This window comes from Stenella coeruleoalba (assembly GCF_951394435.1).
Source record: "Stenella coeruleoalba genome assembly, chromosome: 3".
NCBI classification, from domain to species: Eukaryota; Metazoa; Chordata; class Mammalia; order Artiodactyla; family Delphinidae; genus Stenella; species Stenella coeruleoalba.
In genome coordinates, this window is record NC_137148.1 from 125,663,958 (window position 1) to 125,690,665 (window position 26,708).

General features: G+C 40.8%; 1 protein-coding gene across 3 annotated transcripts; it reads left to right on the forward strand.

Moving 5' to 3' along the window:
• Positions 1–1,774: 1,774 nt before the first annotated feature.
• Positions 1,775–23,847, forward strand: SLC26A2 (solute carrier family 26 member 2). Of its 3 annotated transcripts, XM_079918989.1 has the most exons (5): positions 1,775–2,007; positions 2,575–2,719; positions 13,058–13,237; positions 14,936–15,632; positions 17,116–23,847. In XM_079918989.1, the coding sequence occupies exons 4-5, from the start codon at positions 14,961–14,963 to the stop codon at positions 18,634–18,636; spliced, it is 2,193 nt and encodes a 730-aa protein (XP_079775115.1). In that variant the 5' UTR covers positions 1,775–2,007; positions 2,575–2,719; positions 13,058–13,237; positions 14,936–14,960; the 3' UTR covers positions 18,637–23,847. The 3 variants fall into 3 exon arrangements, with proteins under 3 accessions (XP_079775115.1, XP_079775114.1, XP_079775116.1); XM_079918988.1 differs by lacking the exon at positions 2,575–2,719; XM_079918990.1 differs by lacking the exons at positions 1,775–2,007; positions 2,575–2,719 and adding an exon at positions 2,041–2,169.
• The last annotated feature ends 2,861 nt before the right edge of the window (positions 23,848–26,708 follow it).

Below are 26,708 nucleotides of genomic sequence, written 5' to 3' on the forward strand. Positions count from 1 at the left end.
GCACCAATGACTGACACCTACGAGTAAGAAAACCCGTCTCTGTCCCACCTCAAAATCCACTACTTGTCAGTTGAGTGGCCTTGTTAAGTGACAATATTCCAAGATGCAGTTTCCTCATCTGTAAAGTAGATCAGAATGTATGGAATAAGAGAGAGAAAATGATAGCCATTATTAAATTAAGCCAGTCTTTAGTGGTGTCTGTTACATGCAAGGATGGGGATAGATTCTTACATTTGACTAACACAGGGAGTGTAGAGGTTAACAGTGGGCTTTGCAGGCAGATGTAACTGGGTTAAAATCATGCTATTGTCATTTATTAACTTGGACAAGTCACCTAACATCTCTGAGTCTCATTTCCTCACCTATAAAGGGAGATTCACAATATAGCACCTCCTCAAAACCTTCTGTGAGGCTTAATATAATAAATGTGAAGTTTTGTGCATCCAGAGATAAATATCCAGAAACTGTCAACTGTTGTCATTCTGCTTGTTTTGCAGCTTATAGGGAGTTGACAAAGTACTTTAACACCCATTGTTTTACTTGATCCCCTCCAGGACTCTGAGTGTGGGGCCATTAATTACCCTTGGAAAGGTGAGAACATCAATTAAGTGATTTGTCCCCAGAGGTAAGGGACAGCACCAGGATTAGAACCCAAGTGTTCTGATTCTGATATGGCTTGTGACTTTGGAAGTTCTGAATCTGGTGGGTGACAGAATCTGAGGCTCATCTCAGGTTAAGAAAGGGAGTTCCTTAAACGACTGTGAAGAAGTTCATGGGAAAGGGAAGAAAAGGAAGTTAACCATGCTGCTTCCTTCATCGGTTCTCTTCCACTCCCATCTACCCTATCGTCATCTGTGGGCCTCTGCAGGCAGTACAAGAGGAAAAGTGAACAAATTAACATATACTCTATATCGGATAGTGCCCAGTTCGTGGCAGATAATTAAATCAAGACTACCTGCTAGGAAGTGACTAGCAGGAAGTCGCTGAGGAAAGGGCGGTTGGGGGTTTAGCCTGAGACCTGAGAGACAAGTAGAAACCAGGTACTGGAACAAGTGTTCAGGTCCGGAAAGAGAACAAGCTTGGCAAGCAAAGGAGGCCAGGATGGGTAGGAGAGGGCTGAGGGAGGGAGAGATGCCACGTGAGGAGCGTGAGGCGTAATGGGCCGGGGCCCAGAGCATTCAGGGCTTCGGGGGCATAGGGAGAAATTTGATATTATCTGTAAATGTCAGGGAAAGCCACTGAGGATTTTAAACGAGGATTGGAATTGCATTTCATATTTATTTTTTCTTTTACATCTTAAAAAGAGCCTCTGGCTATTGGGAACTTTGGTGGAAAGTAAGTTACACTGGGGCAAGAGCCCCTCTAACTTTCTAGCAGACCTTTTCCCATTCAGGGCCTCCATTTATCTATCAATAAAGGAGGGTGGGTGGGAACGCGGGTCCTAAGGAATCGAAGATGAAGACGATACCCCTCGCAAACAAAGAGCAGTTTACAGCTCTCGTTAGATCATTTCCGCGTTTCCCTTGATACTGATTCCTCGCAATACCCTCGGGGCTAAGGCAGAGAACCAGCAATCTGCCTACTTCGAAGATGATTCATCGCCGTGCAAAGGTCAGGAGGAATCTCCGTAAGGGACGCGTGGCTCCTTCTGTACAGGGCAGCCAATCGCAAGGAGGAAAGCGGCCAGGGGGCAGCACCCTTGCCTGTCCTGGCCGCGTCATTGGCTGACAGCCGCGTCGTTCTTCCGCGGTGCCACGTGACTGTGCATACTGAACTTTCGCGGTTAGAGTCGCCTTCAGCACCTCCCCGCAGGTTCCTTCTCGCAGCTCCCCTGGGCCCCGCCTCCTCCAGGGGCCGGGCGATGGGCGGGCAAGGGGGCTGGGGCGTTAAAGGGAGGCCGGCCCGGGAGTGGGCTGCCTCTGCCCGCGTCACCCTATCCCCTCAGCCCCGCCGCGGCAGAGGACGCGCCTTGGATCCAGGTCGCACGGGGCGGCCCAGACTCCAGAGGTGAGGAGAGGGGAGGGACTCGAGACGCGGGGGAGACAGCGGTGCCGGCCTTCCCGTGGTCAGCGGGCCCCTCTTGGGGTCGTCCTCGCCTCTGACCCAGGTGTGGTGGGAGGAAGCGCGCACCAACGGTAGCCGCGGGCGGTCGTAGCTGGGCCGTGCGAGGTGGGTGTGCGTAGGAGTTGTTTCCTCTGTCGGCAGGGGCGGAGGCAGGGGCAGCGTCAAAGCCCCACTCCCCCAACCCGGGTGATCCCGACCCAACTCCGACGGCAGAGGGCTGCCCATCCTCCACCCAACACTTCGCGCCGGGTGCCCCGCTCCCCGCTGGTAACGGTGCGGCTCTTCCGCCAGAGTCCTCGTAGCGCCTTCTCGAACCCAGATATCTGGCAGCAGGACCAAGGAGATAAGAGCCGCCACCACCACCTTAGACTGATGGGGGAACTGAGGCTTGAGCAGGAGAGAGGACTTGATTACCTTGGTTTTTAAAACCACACACCTGGTTAAGTACAAATCAGGACCTTTAGTTTTTCAAGACTCATAGACTTAAGTTGCAATTCTTTCACTGGATAGATGGAGACACTGAAAGGACACAGAGGGACAGAGCGTTGCCGAAAATTACACAGCAAATCATTTGCAGAGCTAGGACTTGTACCCAGCTTTACCAAACTCATAGACTATTAGGCTGGGCCCTTCCTTGCACAGATTGGGGATCACGGTGAGTTAGACGCATTCAGGACTTAAACTCCTTTCTGGCACTCATTCTAGTACCTTTTTCCTCCTTGTCCCTGAGGCTTTTTGTGTGAAATCTGGAACTAATGTGAGATCCAGTATTGGGTTAAGCAGAAGTTCTTGTCTTTGAAAGTTGAGTCAAGAAGAAATGGAGGGGGCTTCCCTGGTGGCGCAGTGGTTGAGAGTCCGCCTGCCGATGCAGGGGACGCGGGTTCGTGCCCCGGTCCGGGATGATCCCACATGCCGCGGAGCGGCTGGGCCCGTGAGCCATGGCCGCTGAGCCTGCGCGTCCAGAGCCTGTGCTCCGCAACGGGAGAGGCCACAACAGTGAGAGGCCCGCGTACTGCAAAAAAAAAAAAAAAAAAAAAAGAAGAAGAAATGGTGGGCCCAAAGCTGTTGGCAAGAAATAAGCCCCCTTTTTTTTTCTTCAGTAATCTCAAGGGACGGAGACTAGTAGTTGTCATTTACTGAGCAAATGCTATGTGCCAGGCGCTGTGCTAGGTACTTTACTTGGGTTAGTTTTAAAACAACAGTGCAAGTTGAGTAATGTTATCCCCATTTTACAGGTGAGAAATTAATGCTGAGTAAAATGAAAATTTTCAGTCAGTGCCATACAGCTGTTGAACAGTTTAGCTGGGATCTGAATAGCGATCTGTCTGACTCCAGGACATACCTAGTGATTCTCCAAATAGGCTCTCAGCCCACTGACTCAGAATCACCCAGGGAGCAGTCTTGGATCTCATCCCTGGATTTGTCTGAGAAGCTGCATTTTAACAGATCTTCATGTTTGATATCATTGTATTGTACTATAATTTGCTGCCTCCTGGAGGAAGATCTAGAGATGACCTATTCAGGGATTTGGCGACTAGATTAGATTCACTAGGGGTCATTTTATGCATTGATATTACTTTTAATGAGTATAAACCCCCAGGTAGATGATTGCCAGACTAATTTCTTTCTCTTTTTTTTTAGTATTTTTTTTTGGTTGGTTTGTTTTTATAAATTTATTTATTTATTTATTTTTGGCTGTGTTGGGTCTTTGGTGCTGTGGCAGGCTTTCTCTAGTTGAGGTGAGCGGGGGCTACTCTTTGTTGTGGTGCGCAGGCTCCTCATTGCGGTGGCTTCTCTTGTTGCGGAGCACGGGCTCTAGGTGTGCAGGCTTCAGTAGTTGTGGCATGTGGGCTCAGTAGTTGTGGCTTGAGGGCTCTAGAGCATAGGCTCAGTAGTTGTGGCGCACGGGCTTAGTTGCTCTGCGGAATGTGGGATCTTCCCAGGCCAGGGCTTGAACCTGTGTCCCTTGCATTGGCAGGCAGATTCTTAACCACTGCGCCACCAGGGAAGCCCCAGACTAATTTCTTGACACAAACTTGGTTATGGTGTATGGAGGTGGAGGGGGAGGAGTAACTGATTTTTCTTCACCACATAGCTCTTTTTTTTTTAAGATTTTTTTAATATATATTTTAAATATTTATTTATTTTTTTATTCTTTTTTTTTTTTTTGGCTGCGTTGGGTCTTTGTTGCTGCGCGCGGGCGTTCTCTAGTTGCGGTGAGCAGGGGCTACTCTTCATTGCGGTGCACCGTCTTTTCACTGCGGTGGCTTCTCTCGTTGTGGAGCACGGGCTCTAGGCGCACAGGCTTCAGTAGTTGTGGCTCGTGGGCTCTAGAGCGCAGGTTCAGTAGTTGTGGCGCACGGACTTAGCTGCTCTGCGGCATGTGGGATCTTTCCTGACCAGGGCTCAAACCCATGTCTCCTGCATTGGCAGGCAGATTCTTTCTTTCTTTCTCTCCCTTCCTTCCTCCCTCCCTCCCTCCCTTCCTTGGGTCTTCGTTGCTGTGTGCGGGCTTTTCTCTAGTTGCAATGAGTGAGGGCTACTCTTTGCTGTGGTGCTGGACTTCTCATTGCAGTGGCTTCTCTTGTTGTGGAGCACGGACTCTAGGCACGTGGGCTTCAGTAGTTGTGGCATGCGGGCTCAGTAGTTGTGGCTCGCAGGTTCTAGAGCACAGGCTCAGTAGTTGTGGCACACGGGCTTAGTTTCTCCACAGCATGTGGGATCTTCCCAGACCAGGGATCGAACCTGTGTCCCCTGCATTGGCAGGTGGATTCTTAACCCCTGCGCCGCCAGGGAAGCCCTTTACCACATAGCTCTTAAACTGTTATTCGTCCGTTCCCTCAACAAATATTTGTTAAGCACTTATTAGGTGCTCTACATGTTTCAAGGTACTGGGGATAGAACTATGAACTGTATTAAATATTAAATTTAATAATAGGCTCAGAAATGAGGAGAGCACTTGGCCATAAAATTATTGCTTTGAACTAGCTCCTAAGAGCTCTTAGCAAGGAAATAAATTTGGGGGTCATGTGGTATTTTAGAAGAGATCTAAGCTTGGAAATTGGAAGATGAGGACTGAGAATCTGGTCCTACCAGTTGAGCAAGTGACTAAACTTTGATGTTTTTCATACTGGAGAATAGGAATTCATACTCTGATTCTCAGATTTACTGAGGAGGCAAGTGGGAGATGTAGATGAAATCTTTTTTAAAATTTTATTAAAATTTTTTTCTTTTTTTCTTTCTTTTTTTGGTTTTTTTATTTAGATGAAATCTTTTTGAAAGCAGTGAATTACTATGCAAGGAACTATTTAATTATTTTACCATGATTTTACATTAAGCTATTTTCCTCTTGGGTATTTTATTATTTTGTCTTATATTGGGCTTTATACAAGAAAAAATATATCGTAGTGCTTTTACTACTGATATAAGCCTTGTGGTAGTTCTTCTTTTTGCATCACAGAAATAAATGGGCATTGTTAATCATTTGTGATAACTGGAAAACAAGGAATATTTTTTTGGCTTCATTATATTAACTTGAAACTTCACCTGTTTGTTCATTTCAATAAACATAGATCTGTAACCATACATAGCAAGTGGGAGGCATTGTGTTAGGTTCTGGGTTATGTAGACACGAGGATGACTTGGTGTCTGCCCTAAAGTGGTACTCTCATTTGAGACACATGTAAACTTGAGTGCTAAATAGCTATATGTCATGTGTTGGGGAAGCATAGCCTAAGAAGTTTCAGCCCCCTTCTCCTAGTCATTTGAGGTGGGACTTAAAAGATTAGAAAAAGGACCAAGATAGATGGAGATAGAAGGGAAAGACATCCCCAACTGAAGGAACGACATGAGCAAGGGTCCCAAAGGGCAAAGGATGCTTATTAGTATTTTCATGGACTGGTGATTGGAACACTGGTGCATGAAAAGAAGCAAGAGAAAGGCAGTTGCAGGCTCATTCACAGAGAGAAGACTATACTAAAGTTATTTGACTATATTTCAGTAGGAGGTGGAGAGCCATTGCAGATTTTTGAAGAGTGTATCCAAATGGTTTGATGCCATGTTGTTACAGAATGCTTCTTTTGAAGAAGAGGCATCATGGGATGGTGGTTAAAAACATTGGTTCAATTCAGTGTTTAAGGCTGAAGTATGTCATCAACTTTCAAATAGTTGAGGGAAAAAAAAACCCCAAACAAACCAACCTGAGTGTATGAAGAGTGCAGAAGTAGTGCAGATGTAGCAAAACATTAACAATTGGTATATTGTTAAATGGGTGGATTGTGAATAAGTGTTCCATGTATCATTCTTTCAACTTTTCTGAATATTTGAAAAGTTTCAAAATAAGCAGTCCAGAGTCAGAGAGTAGGTTTGAATCAGACAGGTCTTGATTCTCATCATGGTTCTACTGCTTATAAGCTGTGTGAGTACTGGAAAATTATTTCTGAACTATATAGTCCACACCTATTCCAGCCTAGTTTAACTGGAATTTTCCACTTAGGAGAAGAGATTTTTTTGGTAGATGACTTGTTCACATTAATATTAGGTTAATGCTAAGACTTCTCGGGACTTCCCTGGTGGTGCAGTGGTTTAAGAATCCGCCTGCCAATGCAGGCGACACAGGTTCGAGCCCTGGTCCGGGAAGATCCCACATGCTGCAGAGCAGTTAAGCCCGTGTACCACATCTACTGAGCCCGCCTGCCACACCTACTGAAGCCCGCGCGCCTAGAGCCTGTGCTCCGCAGCAAGAGAAACCACCGCAATGAGAAGCCTGTGCACCACAACGGAGAGCAGCCCCTTCTCGCTGCAACTAGAGAAAGCCTGCGCGCAGCAACAAAGACCCAGTGCAGCCAAAAAAAAAAAAAAAACTTCTCAAGTTTTCCGCAAACCTTAGATTGAGGTTATTTTATATAGTAGCTATTTATATCCCCTTCTCTGTCTTCTTTTGGATTATTTAGTATTTTCTGTAATTCCATTTTATCTCCATTGTTAATTAGCCATAACTCTTCGTTATTAATGGGATTGCATTAGAATTTATAGTATACATCTTTTTAAATATTTATTTATTTGTGGCTGTGTTGGGTATTCATTGCTGCGTGCAGGCTTTCTCTAGTTGCAGCGAGCAGAGGCTACTCTTCATTGTGGTGCGCGGGCTTCTCACTGTGGTGGCTTCTCTTGCGGAACACAGGCTCTAGGCACGTGGACTTCAGTAGTTGTGGCATGCAGGCTCAGTAGTTGTAGCTCACAGGCTCCGTAGTTGTAGTGCATGGGCTTAGTTGCTCCGTGGCATGTGGGATCTTTCCCGACCAGGGCTTGAACCCATGTCCCCTGCATTGGCAGGCGGATTCTTAACCACTGCACCACCAGGGAAGTCCCAATATAGTATGCATCTTTAACTATCACAGTTTGCCTTCAAGTGATATTATACCATTTCATGTATAGTGTAAGAACCTTGCAATACTATGCTTTCTCTCCTGGCTTTCTGTATGTTAAAATATATATACATAACATAACATTGGCCATTTTAACCGTTTTAAAGGTACAGTTCAGTAGCATTAAGTACATTCTCAATGTTTTGTAACTGTCACTACTATCTATTCCCAAAACTTGAAACAGCAACTCTATAACAATTAGGCAATAACTCTCCATTCCTCCCGGTCCCTGGTAACCTCTAATCTATTTTCTGTCTCTATAAATTTGCCTATTCTAGATATTTAATATAAGTGGAATTATATAATATTTGTCCTTTTGTGTCTGGCTTCTTTCACTCATCAGTGTTGTAGATGAAGAGTATCAGAACTTCATTTCTTTTATAATATTTATTTATTTATTTGGCTGCGTTGGGTCTTTAGTTGTGGCATGTGGGATCTTTTTTAGTTGCGGCATGTGGGATCTAGTTCCTTGACCAGGGATTGAACCCGGGCCCCCTGCATTGGGAGCATGGAGTCTTAACCACTGGACCACCAGGGAAATCCCTGAACTTCATTTCTTTCAAATGGCTAAATAATATTTCATTGTGTGGCTTAGACCATAATTTTTTTTCCATTCATCTGTTGACGGATACTTGGGTTGTTTCCACCTTTTGACTATTGTGAATAATACTGTTATGAACGTTTGTGTACAAGTATTTGTTTGATCCCTGTTTTCAGTTCTTTTGAGGGTATACCTAAGAGTGTAATTGCTGGGTCATATAGTAATTCGTTTAACTGTTTGAGGAACTACCGAACTGTTTTCTACAGTGTTTGTACCGTTTTACATTCCCAGCGCAATGTATTAATTATCTTTCAAAAGTCAGTTAATTCTTTTTGAAAAAAAAATTTTTTTTGTTAACATAACTTTTAAAAACAGAAACCACTCTATGCATCAACAGAAGACTTATTAAGTGCCTCCTGGGTGCCCAGTTCTATGCAGGGTGTTGTGAGAGTTCACAAAAAGCATAAAATATCTCCTTGAATAATTTTTAATCTAGTTGGGAAGATAAAGCATACATTCATCTGACATTTATTGAGCATCTAAACAATGGGAATTCAGAGAAAAATGAGATTCTATTTATGTGCTGATGACCTATATACTCTTCCCCTCCCCATTTATTTTTTCAATTTTGGCTTCTCTCCTATGCTTGACACTCCCATTTCTAATTGCCTACTGGACATTCTCATTTGGATATCTAATAGAAATCTCAAACCTATGAAATATAAGTCAACCTTTTTGTTGCCTCTTATCTTTCCATTTCCTCCTCCATATTCTCATGCACTATCCTTTTGTGTGGTCCACCTAACAGAATTCATGTTAGACGTGTCCATCTCCTTTAAGCACCATCTTGTGTCTAATTGCACCACTGAAATGTCAAACCTCCGGGAAGATCCCACATGCCGCAGAGCAACTAAGCCCGTGCACCACAACTACTGAGCTTGCACTTTAGAGCCCACGAGCAACAACTACTGAAGCCTGCGCACCTAGAGCCTGTGCTCCACAGCAAGAGAAGTTACTACAATGAGAGAAACCCGCGCACCTCAATGAAGTGTAGCCCCCGCTCGCCGCAACTAGAGAAAGCCCGCGTGCAGCAACGAAGACCCAGTGCAGCCAAAAATAAATAAATAAAAATAAAAAAATTTATAAAAATAAAAAAAAAATCTTAAACTAATTTTTATTCATAAAGGGCAAAAAAGGAAAATATTACTTGCTTGCTTGAAAAAGAATTGAATAGCATAACAGACCAGAAGATGTAATATGATAATTATTGTCAAATGAGTGATACAGTAAGTGATTTTCTCGAAAACCTTCAGCGCCTATGCACTGTCTGCAGGTGAAAGTCTGCCTTTCTTAACCTGGCATAAAAGCCTTCCAGAATCTCCCCTAGGTACCTTTGCCACTTTCTCTCTCATTGATCTCCCATATGCATCTGGTGCTCTAAACGTATCATACTATTTCTCATTCTTTCCCTCCAACCCCAGAACTATTGCTAGTTGTGTTTTCTTTTCCCTCATCCATTTTCCAAGTCCTTCCCTCATTCTTTCATCTCCGACCCAGACTTCAGATCCCAGGTGAGATATGTTGTTCCCAGGAAGCCTTTCTAAACTGCTCTGTCTCTTGCAGATTTCTTCCCTGCTTAGATGCTCTGATCCTAGTAGTTGGCAGCTTCAGTTTTATTTAGCAGTGAGTTGTGGCATACATACACAGAGCAGAGCATGAATATGGAATCGTTATGTTTCAGAGACAGACTTTACCAATCTCTGAACACTGTTGCCTTCCAAAAAGGCATTTCGGTTTCACAAATTGCAAAACTGTTTCATATGCACTATTGGTTAAAATTATATGCTGTAATTACTTACCAAAAGTAGACATTGTTTCTCTTATATCTGCAAAATTTCCAAAAGAAGTTGGCTGACCACTGTCAGGCTTACATAGAAGGGATATCCCTCTCTTTTAGTTCAGTTCTCTTAGACTCTCAGTAATTCACACGGGAAACAGTGCCAGTGCTGCTGTTTAGTCACCCGGATAAGACAGCTTTCTAAGTAGTCACACTGCATGTGCCTAATTAAAGAAGAAAGTACAGAAATGTTTTTCCTTTTTGTGTTGCCTGAACTGCCATTATACTTTAATATATGAATATGTAAATGTATTTTTCAAATGTTTTGTTGATTTTTTCCTCCAGTTCCTGCAACGTAATGTGGAAGGTTCAAGTGTTTTCTTCTTGAACCTTTCTCTTCTTCACTCTCAATTACCAGTGTTGGTAAAGGGAGAAACTACCCTAGATGATACAGGAGAATCCTATTTTACTGAATTTCATGGAATATGTAGTATGTATTCCAACTTTATGAAAATGGGAGTCTGGCTATAGACTGTATTTCAAGGATAAACACTGTAACTTCATTTTTCATGAAGCAATTGGTGAGTACTGTAATTGAAAGCAGTAACAGGCTTGGGGGAATGAGAGGATTTTTGTGCAAAAAGGGATACTTGAAAAATTTGTTCCAGAGTAGATATTTCCACCTGAAAATAAATATTGCTTTGCATCCTACTTTTTCTGTATTTCAGTTATTTGGTTAGCAAATATTTTCATTTCTATTTTCGAAAGCATGTACTTGGACACTTCAGGGGATACAAAGATGAAACAGAATAGAGCTTGCTCTCAAGGAGCTTAATTTATATGGAGGTCATACCTACACTTTAGTTTAAGATAATTTTTAATGTAGTTTTATATTGTTTGGGGTTTTAAAGTAGCCTTGAAAAAAGGGAAAAAAGTAGTTTTGAGGAGAATTTTAGGGAGTGACTAGGATCAATAAAAGACTATAGATGGTTTTTGGATTCAGACTTATGGCTAAATCATTTCCACTTCTAGGACTGTTTGTGAGTGAATACCTAATTTTTTGAGAGCTGGAGATGGAAAAGGACTATGGCCATGAGTATAGAGAAAGGAGAGTTGGGCACAAGTTTGTAGATGTCAGTGCCAGGTCATTTTGGGTAGCAGGTAGGTGAAACTGGGATGTGTAGGATAACTGAATTTCAAAGTGTTTAGAAGTACCTGAAGTTAGAGAAAGCTAATTAGGTAGGTGATAGGAATAGTAACATGCTCAAAAAAAGAGCTATTCTTGGAGTCTTAAAATCTGGATTTTATTATCTGGCTCAGTCACTTACACAAGCTAAATGAATAACTAAATTGGTCAAGACACTTCACTTTATTATGGTCTATCTATATCTTTATATTTAATGTGGGTTTCTTATAGACAGCATATAGTTGGGTCTTATTTTTTAAATCTTATCTGGCAATCTGTTTAATTGGCATGTTTAGACTATTCACATTTTTAAAATATTTTATTTTTGGCTGCGTTGGGTTTTTGTTGCTGTGCACGGGCTTTCTCTAGTTGCGGTGAGCAGGGGCTACTCTTTGTTGCAGTGCACGGGCTTCTCATTGCGGTGGCTTCTCTTGTTGCGGAGCACGGGCTCTAGGCACGCAGGTTTCAGTAGTTGCAGCACACGGGCTTCAGTAGTTGTGGCTCGTGGGCTCTAGAGCGCAGGCTCGGTAGTTGCGGCGCACGGGCTTAGTTGCTCCCTGGCATGTGGGATCTTCCCAGACCAGGGATCGAACCCATGTACCCTGCATTGGCAGGCGAATTCCCAACCACTGCACCACCAGGGAAGCCTTGACTATTCACATTTAATGTGGTTTTTTTTTTTATATGTTTGGATTAAATTCTACCATCTTGCTAGCTGTTTTCAATGTGTTCTATCTGTTTTGGGTCTCATTCTTCTTTTGGGTTAATTGAGAATTTTTTATGATTCTATTTTGTCTCCACAATTAGCTTATTATTTATATCTTAAAAAATTTATTGGTTACCCTTGAGTTTACAATGTACATCTTTAATCAGAGCCTACCTTCAAATAGTATTATATTACTTCATATATAGTATAAGACCTTACAATTCTTAATTCCCCCTACCATTCTTTGTGCTCTTGTTTTGTGCATTTTATTTTGCATGTGCTGTAAAAATGCATTTCTATTTTTGCGTTAGTTATTTTTTTTAGAGCAATTGAAGATTTTTTTAGTTAAAAATAAATATTGTTTTCATTTGTTCCATTTCTTAGACTTTATTTGTTGTGTACTGTGTAGACCTGAGTTTTTGTCTGGTGTGTGTGTGTGTGTGTGTGTGTGTGTGTGTGTGTGTGTGTGTAGTAGTGCTGGTCTGCTGGCAATAAATTCTCTTAGTGTTGGTCTGAGAAAGTTTTTATTTCTTCTTCATCTTTCAAAAAATATTTTCTCTGGGGATGGAATTCTGGGTTGACAGTTATATTTCTGTGATAAAGGTATCACTCCATCTTCTGGCTTGTATGGTTTCCAATAAGAAGTCTGCTGTAATTCATATCTTTGTTCCTGTGTATGTAGTGTGTTTTTTCTTTTTTTTCCTTTGGCTGTCTTTAGAATTTTATCTTTGTCTTTTGTTTTCAGCAGTTTGAATATGATATGTGTAGGTGTGTGGTGCTGTGTTGTTTGGTTTGGCTTTGTATTTGTCCTTCTTGGTATTCTCAGAGATTCTTGGATCTATAGTTTGGTATCTGTCATTAATTTTGGAAAATTCTTGGCTATTATGTCTTCAAATATTCCTTCCACCCATTCTCTGTCTTCTCTTTTTGGGATTCTAATTATGCATAAGTTAGTTTGTTTAATACATCCCACAGCTCTTGGATTTTCTCTTAAATTATTATTTTTCATTTTTTTTTAAATTCTGTTTTTCTGTTTTAGTTTGGGTAATGTCTGTCGACCTATCTTCAATTTCATTGATTCTCTCTTTGGCTCTGTCAGGTTTGATGGTCCTGTCAGAGGCATTCTTTATCTCTGTTACCACGTTTTTCACTTTTAGTATTACATTTCAGTTCTTTCTTACAGTTTCCATCATCCTGTTGCACTTTCTAGTACTAATTTTTATCTTTTTACTTTCCAGCTAGCTGCCATATAGGGCGAGATTTGAATTTTGTTAGTTTTTTCTTATGCCTCTTTTAGGTTTGGAAAAGCGTTTTGGCCCAGAACTCACTAAGAACTATTCCAAAATAGAAGGACATAAGGAATGCACTCAGACTAGCTTGGCCTGAAAGTAGGAAGTGAGAAGAGAGTTATAGACCAGTTGCACTGAGGAATGAAGAGCTGCTGTGTGTATTCACCAATCTGATTGACTTTCCCAGGGTAAGTGGTCATCTAAATCTGTTCTTTTCTTCCTTATCTATTTAACAAGACCATCAATGTAACTACTGTTTTACTCTTGTTCAGTGGGATGACCAGCTATAGCCCTTTTGTCCTAAACAAAATTAATGTGTTACTTTTACAAATATTGTGTTCTTGAATGGGTCATGGGTCCTGGATTATGGCATCTTGGCAACATTAGGCTTATAGAACCTCACAAGGGCCTATCTTTCTGTCAGTTCTGAGGCAGGAAACTACCCGAGTCCTTTGTCTAATATATTTTATCTCTTATTGGCCACAGTCATAAATTTGTTTATTCATTTATTATTTCCTTCATTCAAATATTTTGTAAGCCTGCTATCTCAGAGTTACCGTACATTGTTGATGATTACAATGATGAACAAGATGTCCTTTCCTCCAGGACCTGGAGAGACTCTTCCTTAACTAATACAAAAGTATGATTAGTACTGTAATGGAGGTGTGAAGTGCTATGGGACACAGATTCATTTGGGCTGGGGTCAGTGCTTTGAAGAAGAGAGAGCATTTTAACTGGGTTTTAAAAATGATCGGGGTCTTGATAGAGAGTTGGATGGCCATTCTAAGCTAAGCAAACAGCCAACGCAAAGCCACTGATTTGTGAAGTGTTTGGCAGTTTACACTCTGTTCCTCTGAAGGTCTGTTTCTTTTTCCTTCTCTTTTACTCTTATTACAAGACTTATTTTTTGTTGTCCCTCTTCTCTTTTTGCTTATTTTTACCTTCTTTGTTTTCCTGTAGTTCTTAGTGGTAGGTCTTATGGCAGTAGTTTTATAGTTTAGGACCCGGAGATGCAGTATCACCTGGATCTCCTCCTAGTTGAAGTGTTGGGCAACATTATTCCTCTATTCAGCTTATGTTTTAGAGTAGGATAGTAAAGTGAATCTTTCTTTGCATGAATATAGATCCTGCCCTTGGGGCAGATATGACTCTATTCTAGAACAAAGTAGAATAGAACAAAACCTTTCAGAGATCAGACGCTTGCCGCATCAGCCTACTGCATGCTGTTGATGTTTCTTTCCTTCAGCAGTCTCTTATCAGCTTCTCTCTTTTCTTTCCTACCAAACCAGAGCATGTTGTTCAAAGACACAAATGCATTCTGTGCTAGTTTTTTTTTTTTTCTCAAAACATACCTTTACTCTGTCACTCACATTTTCTTTCTGTTTATTTTCAACAACTAGTAGGTTATCTTAAAAAGGACCCACCCCCTGAAAAAACAAAAACAAAAAAACCATCTTCCTTGTTTCAGGGACTTTTGCAGGTAAGGTAGGTGTCAAGGTTTGAGACCAGATCCTCTTTTGCAGTATTCATGGGCGTGAAAAATCTGAAAATAAGACTGTTAGTAGCATATAGAAAGGAGGAGACAGGCTACCCCAGTACTGTTTCTCGAGAAAAAAATTTCAGGGGGAGCCAGGCAGAGATGGAGAAGAATCCTTGATAGTTTATACTTTTGGGAAGTCCTGTACTCAGTGACTTATTTGCTTTAACTTGGTCTGATTCTTTTTTCCTGGATCAAGACAAATGAGGCTCAACTAAGGAAAGTGAATATAAGATACTACCCCCAAGTGAACTCCTCTTAACTCTCATGAATGACAAGTAGGACTGTTAAAATGTGTGAGTACTGAGAATTACTTAATCAGTTAACCCTCGTATTTTCTCTGGGGTAGGAGGCTGAAACATCTATCTCCAGAAATGTCTTTGAAAAATAAAGAGCAAGATGACCAATACAGTCCTCCATCTAGGATCCATCTGGAGCATGAAGAGGAATCACATAATGACTTCCAGCAATTTGAGACCAATGATCAATGCAGACCTCATGCTAGGATCCATTTGGAGCCTCAAGAGAAACCGGATACTAACTTCAAGCAATTTGTCATCAAAAAACTAGAGAAGAGTTGCCAGTGCAATTCAACCAAAGCCAGAAATATCATTTTCGGCTTCCTTCCTGTTTTGCAGTGGCTCCCAAAATATAATCTGAAGAAAAACATTTTAGGAGATGTGATGTCTGGCTTGATTGTGGGCATCTTATTGGTGCCCCAATCCATTGCTTATTCTCTCCTGGCTGGCCAAGAACCTGTCTATGGTCTGTACACATCTTTTTTTGCCAGCTTCATTTATTTCCTACTGGGTACCTCCCGTCACATTTCTGTGGGCATTTTTGGAGTACTGTGCCTTATGATTGGTGAAGTAGTTGACCGAGAGCTATACAAAGCTGGCTACGACACTGCCCATGTTACTTCTTCTTTAGGAGTGGTTTCAAATGAGAGCACATTATTAAGCCAGCCATCAGGCAAGATATGTGACAAAAGTTGCTATGCAATTATAGTTGGCAGCACTGTAACCTTTATGGCTGGAGTTTATCAGGTAAGAAACAGTGGAATAAGTGGTTGTTTCTGGCAAAAGAAATCACTATGCATGAAGTCTCAGATCTGTAAGGGAACTTAGCAATCATAATAATTAAAGCTGTCTTTTATTGAATGCTCAGGATATGGAAGAGGTAGAGCCAAAATTTAAACCCTGGTTTGACTCCACAGGTAAGAGAAGGCTGCTTCTATTTTCTCAACCCTAGGCAGCCTCTTAACCAATGAATTTCAGTCAGCCAGAATTCAGTTATTTGATTGTAAAAATTCAGACCAGAAAGGGACCTCAGACCACCTAGTACAACTTCTTAATTTTGTATGTCGAGAACTATCAGATTTGCTTGAAGTTATTTGTGGTTGGTTATTGGCGGAGTCAGCACTAACAGGGAAGAGGGCAACAGAATGGGGGTTGGGAGAGGAAGAGTGCAAGAGTTTTTCAAACTACAGATGACTTCCCCCCTTGTTCTAGAATTGCTGCTCTAATGAGTGACTCTCACTAAAGATAGTAGTTTTCCTGGACTGCTGGGAAGGGAAGAAGTTGGGGACCACTATTTCATGCTATCAGCCAGGAGAAGGATTAGAAATGAAATTCTTTTGGGTCTCCCATAGAATCCACTAATCTGCCATTTTCATCATGCCTCTGCCTTTTGGCATTCAGGAGTCAGTGCCAACATTAAACCTCTTCTCTGTTACAGACATGTGGAACCAATGTAGGAGGGGGAAGAGTAGCTCACTTTACTAGGTGCTTGGATAGAAGGAGAGGGAGAAGGGGCTGGTGTGCAGAAGAGTTGTGCTCCTCAGAGTTCATTTGTGCTTTTTTGTTAGTATGCCTCACCAAGAATGAGGAATGGTGCAATAGAATTCTGAGGAATTATTGGGAAGAGAAAAAAGAAAGACAGAAAATGTTATATCTTTGAGGATATAGAATTAACATGGGAGGCAGTATGGCATAAGCACATATGCATTGGATGAAAATAGTCTCTCAGTTTGAAGTTAGATTAAAGAATTCTATAATAATTTTTAAAGTGTGATTCTATTTTGATGTGAATCTAGTTTTTTGTTTTATCAGTTAAAACTTTACTTTTACGGTAATGATATGTAATTTAAAGAAAAATACATGTTTTTTAAATTAGAATTTTTCCAACTTGTGTTTTTATGATTTCTCATGGATCCTTGAGAAATTTTTTTCTTTTTCAAAGCGATCTGAACCTTATTCAAGTTTAAGAAACATTGTGCAAGAAGGTAGGAATCCTAAGCTCTTGTCTGGGCTAGTCAGTAAGGGCAAGTTGCTTAGCCCTCTGAGTGTCAGTAAAATGAGACCTCTCTTTGTAAAATGAGAGGATTGATAAATGATTGTGTTTTTTTTCTAGCTCTGACATTCTGTGGTGCTCTGATGGTATGTCTCCACACAAAGAAATACCAGGGGAATACAGGATTTAGAAGCTCTTTTCCATTTATATTTAACACTTGTATATCCTTCCTTCCAGGTAGCGATGGGCTTCTTTCAAGTGGGCTTTGTTTCAGTCTACCTCTCAGATGCCTTGCTGAGTGGATTTGTCACTGGTGCCTCCTTCACAGTTCTTACATCTCAGGCCAAGTATCTCCTTGGACTCAGCCTTCCTCGGAGTAGTGGCGTGGGATCACTCATCACTACTTGGATACATATCTTCAGAAACATCCATAAGACCAATATCTGTGATCTCATCACCAGCCTTTTGTGCCTTTTGGTTCTTTTGCCAACCAAAGAACTCAATGAGCGCCTCAAGTCCAAACTTAAGGCACCTATTCCTACTGAACTCTTTGTTGTTGTGGCAGCCACATTAGCCTCTCATTTTGGAAAACTAAATGAGAAATACAATACCAGTATTGCTGGACATATTCCCACTGGGTTTTTGCCACCCAAAGCACCGGACTGGAACTTAATTCCTAATGTGGCTGTAGACGCAATAGCTATTTCTATCATTGGGTTCGCTATTACTGTATCACTTTCTGAGATGTTTGCCAAGAAACATGGCTACACAGTCAAAGCTAATCAGGAAATGTATGCCATCGGCTTTTGCAATATCATTCCTTCCTTCTTCCACTGCTTTGCTACTAGTGCAGCTCTTGCAAAGACATTGGTTAAAGAATCCACAGGCTGTCAAAGTCAGCTTTCTGGTGTGGTGACAGCTCTGGTTCTTTTGTTGGTCCTCTTGGTAATAGCTCCTTTATTCTATTCCCTTCAGAAAAGTGTCCTTGGTGTGATCACTATTGTGAATCTCCGGGGAGCCCTACGTAAATTTAAGGATCTGCCGGAGATGTGGAGGATTAGCAGAATGGATACAGTTATCTGGTTTGTTACTATGCTGTCCTCTGCACTGATAAGTACTGAAATAGGCCTGCTCGTTGGGGTTTGTTTTTCTCTGTTTTGTGTCATCCTCCGCACTCAGAAGCCAAAGACTTCATTGCTTGGTGTGGTGGAAGAGTCTGAAATCTTTGAATCCATGTCTGCCTACAAGAACCTTCGGGCTAAGCCAGGCATCAAGATTTTCCGCTTTGTAGCCCCTCTCTACTACATAAACAAAGAATATTTTAAATCTTCCTTATACAAAAAAACTCTCAACCCAGTCTTAGTAAAGGCAGCTCAGAAGAAGGCAGTAAAGAGAAAGATCAAAAAGGAAACAGCACCTCTCAGTGGAATCCGGGATGAAGTTTCAGTGCAACTTTCCCATGATCCCTTAGAGTTCCATACCATAGTGGTTGACTGTAGTGCAATACAATTTTTAGATACAGCAGGGATCCATACACTGAAAGAAGTTCGCAGAGATTATGAAGCCATTGGCATCCAGGTTCTGCTGGCTCAGTGCAATCCCTGTGTGAGGGATTCCCTGGCCCGGGGAGAGTACTGCAAAAAGGAAGAAGAAAACCTTCTGTTTTATAGTGTATATGAAGCAATGACTTTTGCAGAAGACTCTCAAAATCGGAAAGATATATATGTTCCCAATGGTCTGAGTTTTTCCAGTGATTGATTGAGAAAGTAAATAGAAGGAAGAACAGTGTCTAGCCCCAGAGGTTAAAATTTCAAGTTTTTTAACATTTTATACTGTGGAACTGGAAATTGTTGCACACTAGAAATTTTAACCTTTTGGCTCGACAGAATTCTTCCTTTGAAAGTGATGGCCTTTGTAGATACACGGATGCAGCAGAGCTTTTAGTTAGGCAGAATCAAAAAGAAGAAAATACCGTGCTTTTAAACTTTCTTGCAAATATGAGTATTCTTGGAATTAAATAAATATCTATTGAATTGAACTGTAAAGTAGCCCCAAAACTTAATTACCATCTTGTTTTAGGAGATTTGCATCTGGACTGTTCCTTCTCCAGGAGGTAAAGGGATAAAGTTGGCATTTACATGAGAAGTGCTGGAGCCTGTTCGGCATGGCTCTTTGGAGAGGGAGTAGAAAGGAAGTAGGGAGAGAATGTTGTGTGTGCTCTCCTAACAGCAGGTCAAGAGGCTTCTGGGGTAACGGTAGTACCTAGACAAGCTTGTTCTCACTTGTAATTCTCTATTCCCTGTCTTTGCCCCCCAGATGGCAGTCGGATCTCTGGCTTTTAATAAGAAAGCACCATTCCTCTCGGGCACAGTCTTATCAGGAGTCTCATGGCTGAGCAGGTTTGTGAAATCCTACCAGCCAGCCCCATATTATACAGAACGCTCTTGGTGATACATTTGATGTTTTTAGTCAGCCTTTTTGTTTAGGGTAAGTAGGTAAGAAAAGAGCTCTTCATAATCGGCCAACATAATGAGAATCCTCTGTCTCTTCTGTGATCCCTATCTGTCCCTGTTTCTGAGTATTTCTCTACCATTAAGCTCTGTTTTAACTTTCAGTCATTTAGTGTGTTTCCCATGGAATCTGTCCTAAACTGCTATGTCTGATTACCAGTGAGTGACAAGTTTGCCAGATAAAAGGCAAAATGCTGACTCAGCAATTTTATGTAGCCTTTTAAATGAGCTTGAGGCAAACTGTTCAGGACAAATTACAAAAAGGAATGATTGACAGCTTCCCTTAAGACTGTTTATTTAGCAGTGAATTTTTTTTTCTTTCTCATTGTATTTTAGCAAGGGTCAGCTGGGAATTGACAGTCTTTCTCATATTTGAGAAGCTGCTGTTCATCTTTACTCTGCAAGAAAAATTTATTATAACCAATGGAAAAGAATTCATAGAAGTGATAAGAGTGCTTCCAAAAGAACATCAATAATTGTAGATGTTTTAGTGAAACAAAGCTAATGCTTACTGCCATGTACCCTATTGATGTACAATAAATATTGATGACAGTGACAGCATTTAACTCTTTAGGCCACCTCAAACTATTATGTAAGAGAATTTAGAAGCATCACATTTATACAACCTAAGTTCTGTGGGTGTATTATTTATGATAGCTGGTCACAGGTTTTGGCCCAGAAATACTTCCTTTTGAAAAGCAAGTATGTCTGACATTGAAAGCTTATAGTTCTGTATCTGTACTTTTAAGGGCGTGGAAAAAAACACAAAGGTTTTCCAAAGTTAGGACTAGTTGATGTGAAATTGAAACATTTAGCACACCATTTTAAACAAACAAGATAAAAATTGCAAAAGTGAAAAACCATTTTTAACCCACTCCTACATTCTAAACAGTTTAAATATTTATAAGAAGCAAAGCCTATGTGTAGGGCATCTATTGGAGTGGAAGACTTTGAACCATCTTTCTTGTTGGCTCCATAAACTGCAAGTGTTGCTTTTCTTTTGGTAGAGCTCTGCCCATCAGTTTACATGAAAAATGCCTTTCTGTTATTAAAACAAAGCAATTTCTTAGCTAGATTTCTGTCTTTGAGGTGACTGACAGCATGATTAAATGTAATAGTGTTCTGAGTTTTAACATCCTTTTAGAACTTAAGTCTAGAATTTCAGAAATGTTAACTGCTGTTTGTATTTGTGTCTTTTGCTTATTGTTTGTAGCCAGTATTTGCTGTTTCTCTCCAGTCTTATGAATAGTAATAGTAAAATCAGAGTGTCTTGGTTGTCATTTGTTTCTAACCCCTCTTGTACCTCCACAAGCCAGGTTTGAATCCAGATCATTGTAGATATCCAGTGCCATGTGACAGAGTAATGAGTACATGTTCAAGACGACTCTATAATTTAGCAAACCCTAACACAGCAAAAAAACCCCACAAAAAACCATAGAATTTGGAAAATCTCTTAAAAGAACAGAGTAACAGGGTTTGTCTTTTACGTGCCATTTCTGTCCATAACGTGGATATAAGCAATTCTGGAACTTTATGCAGTTAGCAGATTCTTGAATTGTGTTCTGGTTTGTTCTTCTGCCACCTACCCAAACAAACAAGAGATTCTGCTCTTGAAAGCCATTTGTAAAAATATTTAAGGTATCACTAGAATTTAAATCTTACCTTCTCTGCCTGGTTTGAAGTCTGCCTATACTTACATGTTCAGATTTTTTGATTGCTGGTATTTAAAGGAATCAAACCTGAAACCAAAATCTAATTGACCAATGAAACTAACATTTTTCGTTTGCTTTCTTACTCAAGGGTTTGGACTTTAATTCATTAGGTGATATTTTACACACTTTAATGATATGAAGATATCATGCTTACTCTAAACTTTAGAGTCTAAATGAAGCATATTTGCATTGCTTATTGATAAATATACAAAATTCTGAATATCTTAAATTGGTCGTTTAATTGAAATATGTGTACACTCTTGATGGTTAAAACAACCAGAGGGGTGGAGTGGGCCAGTGCACTGAGAGACTAAGGGTAACATTCAAGAGACAGATGAAGGGAATAGACCATTGAAAAGACTATCTCTGACCAAACAAGGGATAAAAGAGAGGGACTCAGTTGACTAGGATCCAATCCCTGGTTAGCCACGCACAACAGTAGGAAGACCAGGATTAAGAGCCTCACCTTAGTTTGAAAGCAAGCTCAGAACTGGATTCTGCTTCCAGAAGGGGAGGGCACAGATTCACCAAAGCTGAAAGAGCTGGTAGCCAAGGTTGGGGCCAAAGCCCAGGTTGACCTACTCCAGAGCACTAGACTGAGTGACTGTAGCCTCTGATGGTAGTAAAATTGACAGATGCCTAGTTGACTTTTTTTTTTTTTTTTGAAGAAGGATCAAAGGAAAACACAATTTGGATAGTCTGACTTAGCTTTTAAACGTTAGTAGACTGAAGCCAAAATTTGTTGGTAAATTTACAGCATGGTAAATGGTGATCTTTGAACTGTGTCAGGGTGTCAGATGAGTTCATTAGGCTATTCTAATGCTAATGACCACATTTTAACAAGAACAGTAATTCTCTGCGTGGGTATTCTCTTAGTAATTTGTCATTTAAGATCACACAGTCTGGGTGTTAGCCCGGATCTTAATATAAAAGTAAGAAAAGTGTTACAGTGAATTTCTTGGGAACTTAAATTGAGCCTAGAAGTTATTATGATAAATTCAAGCTTTGTGATCCTTATTAATGTTCTTAATGAATTGTTTTCCTCTGTGTGTTGCTATAGATGAGCCATAACATCAATGTAGACAATACCTCAAATACTTCCGGAGGACCTATGCAGGAGTCTAGGGCCCTGGGCCAGGTGCTGGGACTACAGTACTAAATCCAGTAGGTGGGCTCTATGCTAACTCTTTTAGTAACACATGGCGACACTTGGAGGTGCTTTATGGAGGGGCTAAGCTGAGCTTGGACTGAGGTCTGAGCAGGAGGCAGGCAGTTGAGGCGAACAAGGACGCCCCTGGTCTGTTCAAGGAATGATTGTACAGTGACAAGGTAAGAATCCTACCGATAGGATTTAGACTTTGCTTAATTTTTCTGTTCTTTAATGTTTCTCTTTTTTTCTTCTACTGTTTTATCTGTTCTAGTGATGCCTTATTTGAAATTGGGCTTTAAGAACTGCAAAAAGGAAGAAATTGGATCTAGAAGGCTTTTAGGCTCTGAACTAATTTGGCTTTTTTTTTTTTTTTTTTTTTTGGTGTAAGGATTTTAGATAATCATGAGTGGAATCATTCATTTGAGTGCTAATAACAAGAATGAAAATTATAATGCAATAGGCCAAAATAATATACCAGCTAGTTTGTTATCATAGCCTATTATTAAAGTAAAATACTGTAAGCATACAATTTTAGGGTTTTTTTTTTTTGAATGTTAGTAACTTTAGAAATGGAGAATTTAGATGTAGGAGTGGGAGAAATTTATTTTTATAAGGTTATTTTTATCCTGACAAGGACTATTTTTTAAAAAAGGATTTTGCACCTGAAATTTTCAAGTAAACATGTTAAATACAGTTATACCAAATAGTGGAGTTTTTGGCATGTATTTTATTTTTCTCCTAGTGATATAAAATAGGAAGGAGATATTGAATTATGAAAACTGGAATGATGAAGGACACTAAATGCTTTTATGGGAGCTACCATGTTTGTAAATCTATGCTGGAACATTGTATAACCTTTCTTGGATTTGAATTATGGCTCCGAAATTGGCCAAATAATTATAATCTTCTTAAAAATACCAATGACAGAATTTCTAACTGAAGGTTTTCACTTGGCAAACAGACAAGCAGCCTTAGCCAGAAAGGATTTTTAGCTGCAGTTTTAAGAAACTTATTTTAGGGAAGTTCTTTTCCCACACCCCATTCCCCATCCCTAAAATAAGTTACTTGGAATGAAACTGCTCTTGCCTTTTCAATTCAAATCAGTTGGGAAGTTACTGTTTGAGTTCTGATGCTGCCATGATTTCTCAAAAATTAGTGTGAACAAACCAGTCTGTATAAAACGCTACCGTTTTTGGTCTCCTCTGCAATTTTGTATACAAATCAAGACAATATCAGGGTGAGAGGTGAATGAACTTAAAATCTCAGTCTTGTTTATTCACTAAAAAAGTATACTGCCTTTTTTTTTTTTTACAATTTATTCAAGGCTAATGACTTTGGGGAATATGTTTCATACCATGTATATCTTTTTAAATTAAAGCAAGTGCCTTGATGCTATTCCACATAAATCTCGCTTAACCCTCTATGGGATGAGGATGAGTTATTGATGGATTACAGTCTACTGCAGGAGAGGGGGAATTGGTTAATAGCAGATCCTTTTCATCTGGGATCTATTTGTGATTGTTTATTATATAAGATCCTATATGTGTTGTGATCTAGAGGTGTCATTTCATTTGTCTGCTAATAAATTGTTATGCTAATAAAATACTACTGTGTATAAATTATTCAAGTGTAAGGGGGCAGGGTTTCTAACTAAGGAACACATTCAGGTCACCAGTGAGCTTTACAGTACTATCTCTTTACATTTGGAGGGTGATTCAGTCATTCATTTTCCCCATCAGACAAAAGTATCTGTCCTTACAGAAAGTCTTAAAGCATAAAGAAACCCAGTTCTTTCCTTTTTGCTCTGGGGTCCTGAGTGAGTCAGTTCACCCTTTGGGGACTTAATTTTTCCATCGGTGAAAGAGGGAAGAGAACTAGATTGCTCGAAGACCCTTCGAGTTCTTATGTTGCATGACTCCTATTCCATACTGTGTTGAAATCAGAAAACCCAAATCTGGCTTATGTTTTACTACTGTCCTAACACTGAATTTTGAGCCACATTTTCCCCATCAGTACATTGAGGCTAACACCTTATACCAGCTAAGTGAGAGAAGTGGGCGTGCAGCTCCTAACTGGAGCACATGGCTTTGTAAGGACTAATCAGCACCACCCCCGCCCGCCCCCCCCCCCCACCCCATACCTGCGGAGAGCCTCTCTCGAATGTCCTCCTTCTTCTGCTTCTCAACTCTGTAGAAGTGGGAGTGGGAGTATAGGCTTAAGGACAGTTTTCAGTCTTCCTTTTGCAGTATTTCTGTAACCCTGAGCATTCTGCCTCTAAGCTCATCCTTACCCACAGAGTGAAGGAGGGTGCACCCACTCTGTCTGCATGCAGCATCTGGGATCCAGAGCCCCTGAAGCGCCTCACACACTCATTCTCTAGCATCTCCTCCAACCAACTTGGAGGATTGTGCTATCCCATCTGTCCTTTCAATGCTTATGTCCTTGGCCTTGTCTCTCATATAGCACTACTGCTTAAGGTTTTAATTTTCAGATCCAGTTGTGACTGATGAAAGTATGGCTTTTCTTGGAGAAATATTCACATGTGCATGTATATACATACACGTGATTATTAAAAAGGCTGGTTCATGGACCCCATATCATAAACACCTTGCATTGTAAGCTCTCCCCAGACGACTACATCCACACTTATGGCTTCAACTACCTTATTATATGCATGCTAACGGCAGCCAAACATTTCCAGCCTGACATTTCTAGAACACCAACCAGCATTATCTGTCTATATATAAATCTCCATAGCTGTTACTGGACGGTTCAACCTGGATGCCCAGGGGCATTTCATAAGCAACATACACCCAAACTCCTCCTGTTTTATCTATCTTGATAATGGCATGAGCTAGCTACTCAAGCCAGAATCCTGGGAAATTCTAGAGTATTCCTCTTCAACTCACACACCAAATCCATCTACCTGGCAAGAGTGTTTCAAATCCAACATCTCTTTCGTGCCCTCAGTGTGTATCATTTCTGTTCAGGATGATGCCATAGCCTAACTAGTTTACCTGTATCTCTACAGCTCAGCCTCCACACTAGTTATCAATCAATTTCTAAAAAATAATTTGACGTTTGCTACTTGTAAGTGGTTCTCCAATGTTTTCAGGGTAAGTTCAAAATGAATGCTTTAGCCCACAAGACCTTAAAAACTATGATCTTGCTTACATCTCCAGTCACTTGTCCTACCACACATCCTTTGCTTGACATACCTACCTCTGACCTTAACTGTTCCCAAATGGGCCATTTTGTAATACCCCAGACCTTTATATATGCTGTTCCTTCTGCCAGGAATTGCTTCCCCACCCCATATACCTAACTCCCTACTCCTCCTTCCAGATACTTCATATTAAGTGTCCCTTGCTCTTGGCAACATTTCCTATTGAATTCCTCTTCTCTCATGCAGGGGCTCCTTTGGGCTCTGTCTCTACTCCTGTAAATTCTCTGACTATTCTCTAAAACGGCATTTACCACTCTATTATTATTTTTTCCCTCTCATCTATCTCCTCTGCTTACTGGACTGCTTGAGGGTAGGGTCATGAACTTAATTCATCCTTAGAGCCTCTCTGGCCAGCAGTGGGTATTTTATAAGGTCCAACATTTCAGTGATTACTGAAGGCATGGATATGTTTGATGGGTGGCTATTTCTCTAACACTGGCTCATTTGTAGGGCACATCAATTATCTGCCCAGGGTCAATCACATGGCCTGTGGTTATCAGCAGGTGAAGGGATAGGTGTGTATAATGGGGTGAATTGGGTAGTTTGAGGTACAGTTATTTCTAAGTCAGTTGTTTGAACAAGTCCCACATCCTATGTCTCTCCTCTCTTTTCTCGACTACTTTCTCAGTCTCTACTAAGAGAAATTACAAGTGGCTGCTCCTAGTTTCTTCAGTTGGCTGAATTGTCTCCCTTATGTAGCTCACCTCTGCCCTCTGGTGGCAGGAATATGCTCTACCACATCCCACTTCAAAGACAACTATGGCCCCAGTAGCAGAACAGTTAATAGGTCTGCAAATTTGGAGACCTGTCTATCCTTTGGTATTATGATTTGCTGGAAAGATTAAATGATAAGTGAAATAGTGCTTGACATAAATAGGCAATCAATAAGGCTTAGCTTCCTTCCTTTTTAATGAAAGAGCCCTTAGGAACAGTCTGTGTGGTTCTGGAACAATGAACCCCAAGATATTTTAGTGGTAAGGCAGGTCCCTGCCTCTAGATGGTAAGGTTCCAAATAGGATGGATAGTAATGACAACAGACAGCATTTGCAGAACACTTAGTCTGTGCCAGGTATACCTTTTTATCCTCATGACAGCACAATTGAGGTAGGTCCTTAGTCCCAGAAGGTTGGCTTACAGAGTAGATTGGTCAAATGGGACAAAACTATATCCTCAAGTGGGATTGGAGGGAACAGAGAGTCAGGGAGAAGCCACAGAGGGCCTGATAAAGACAG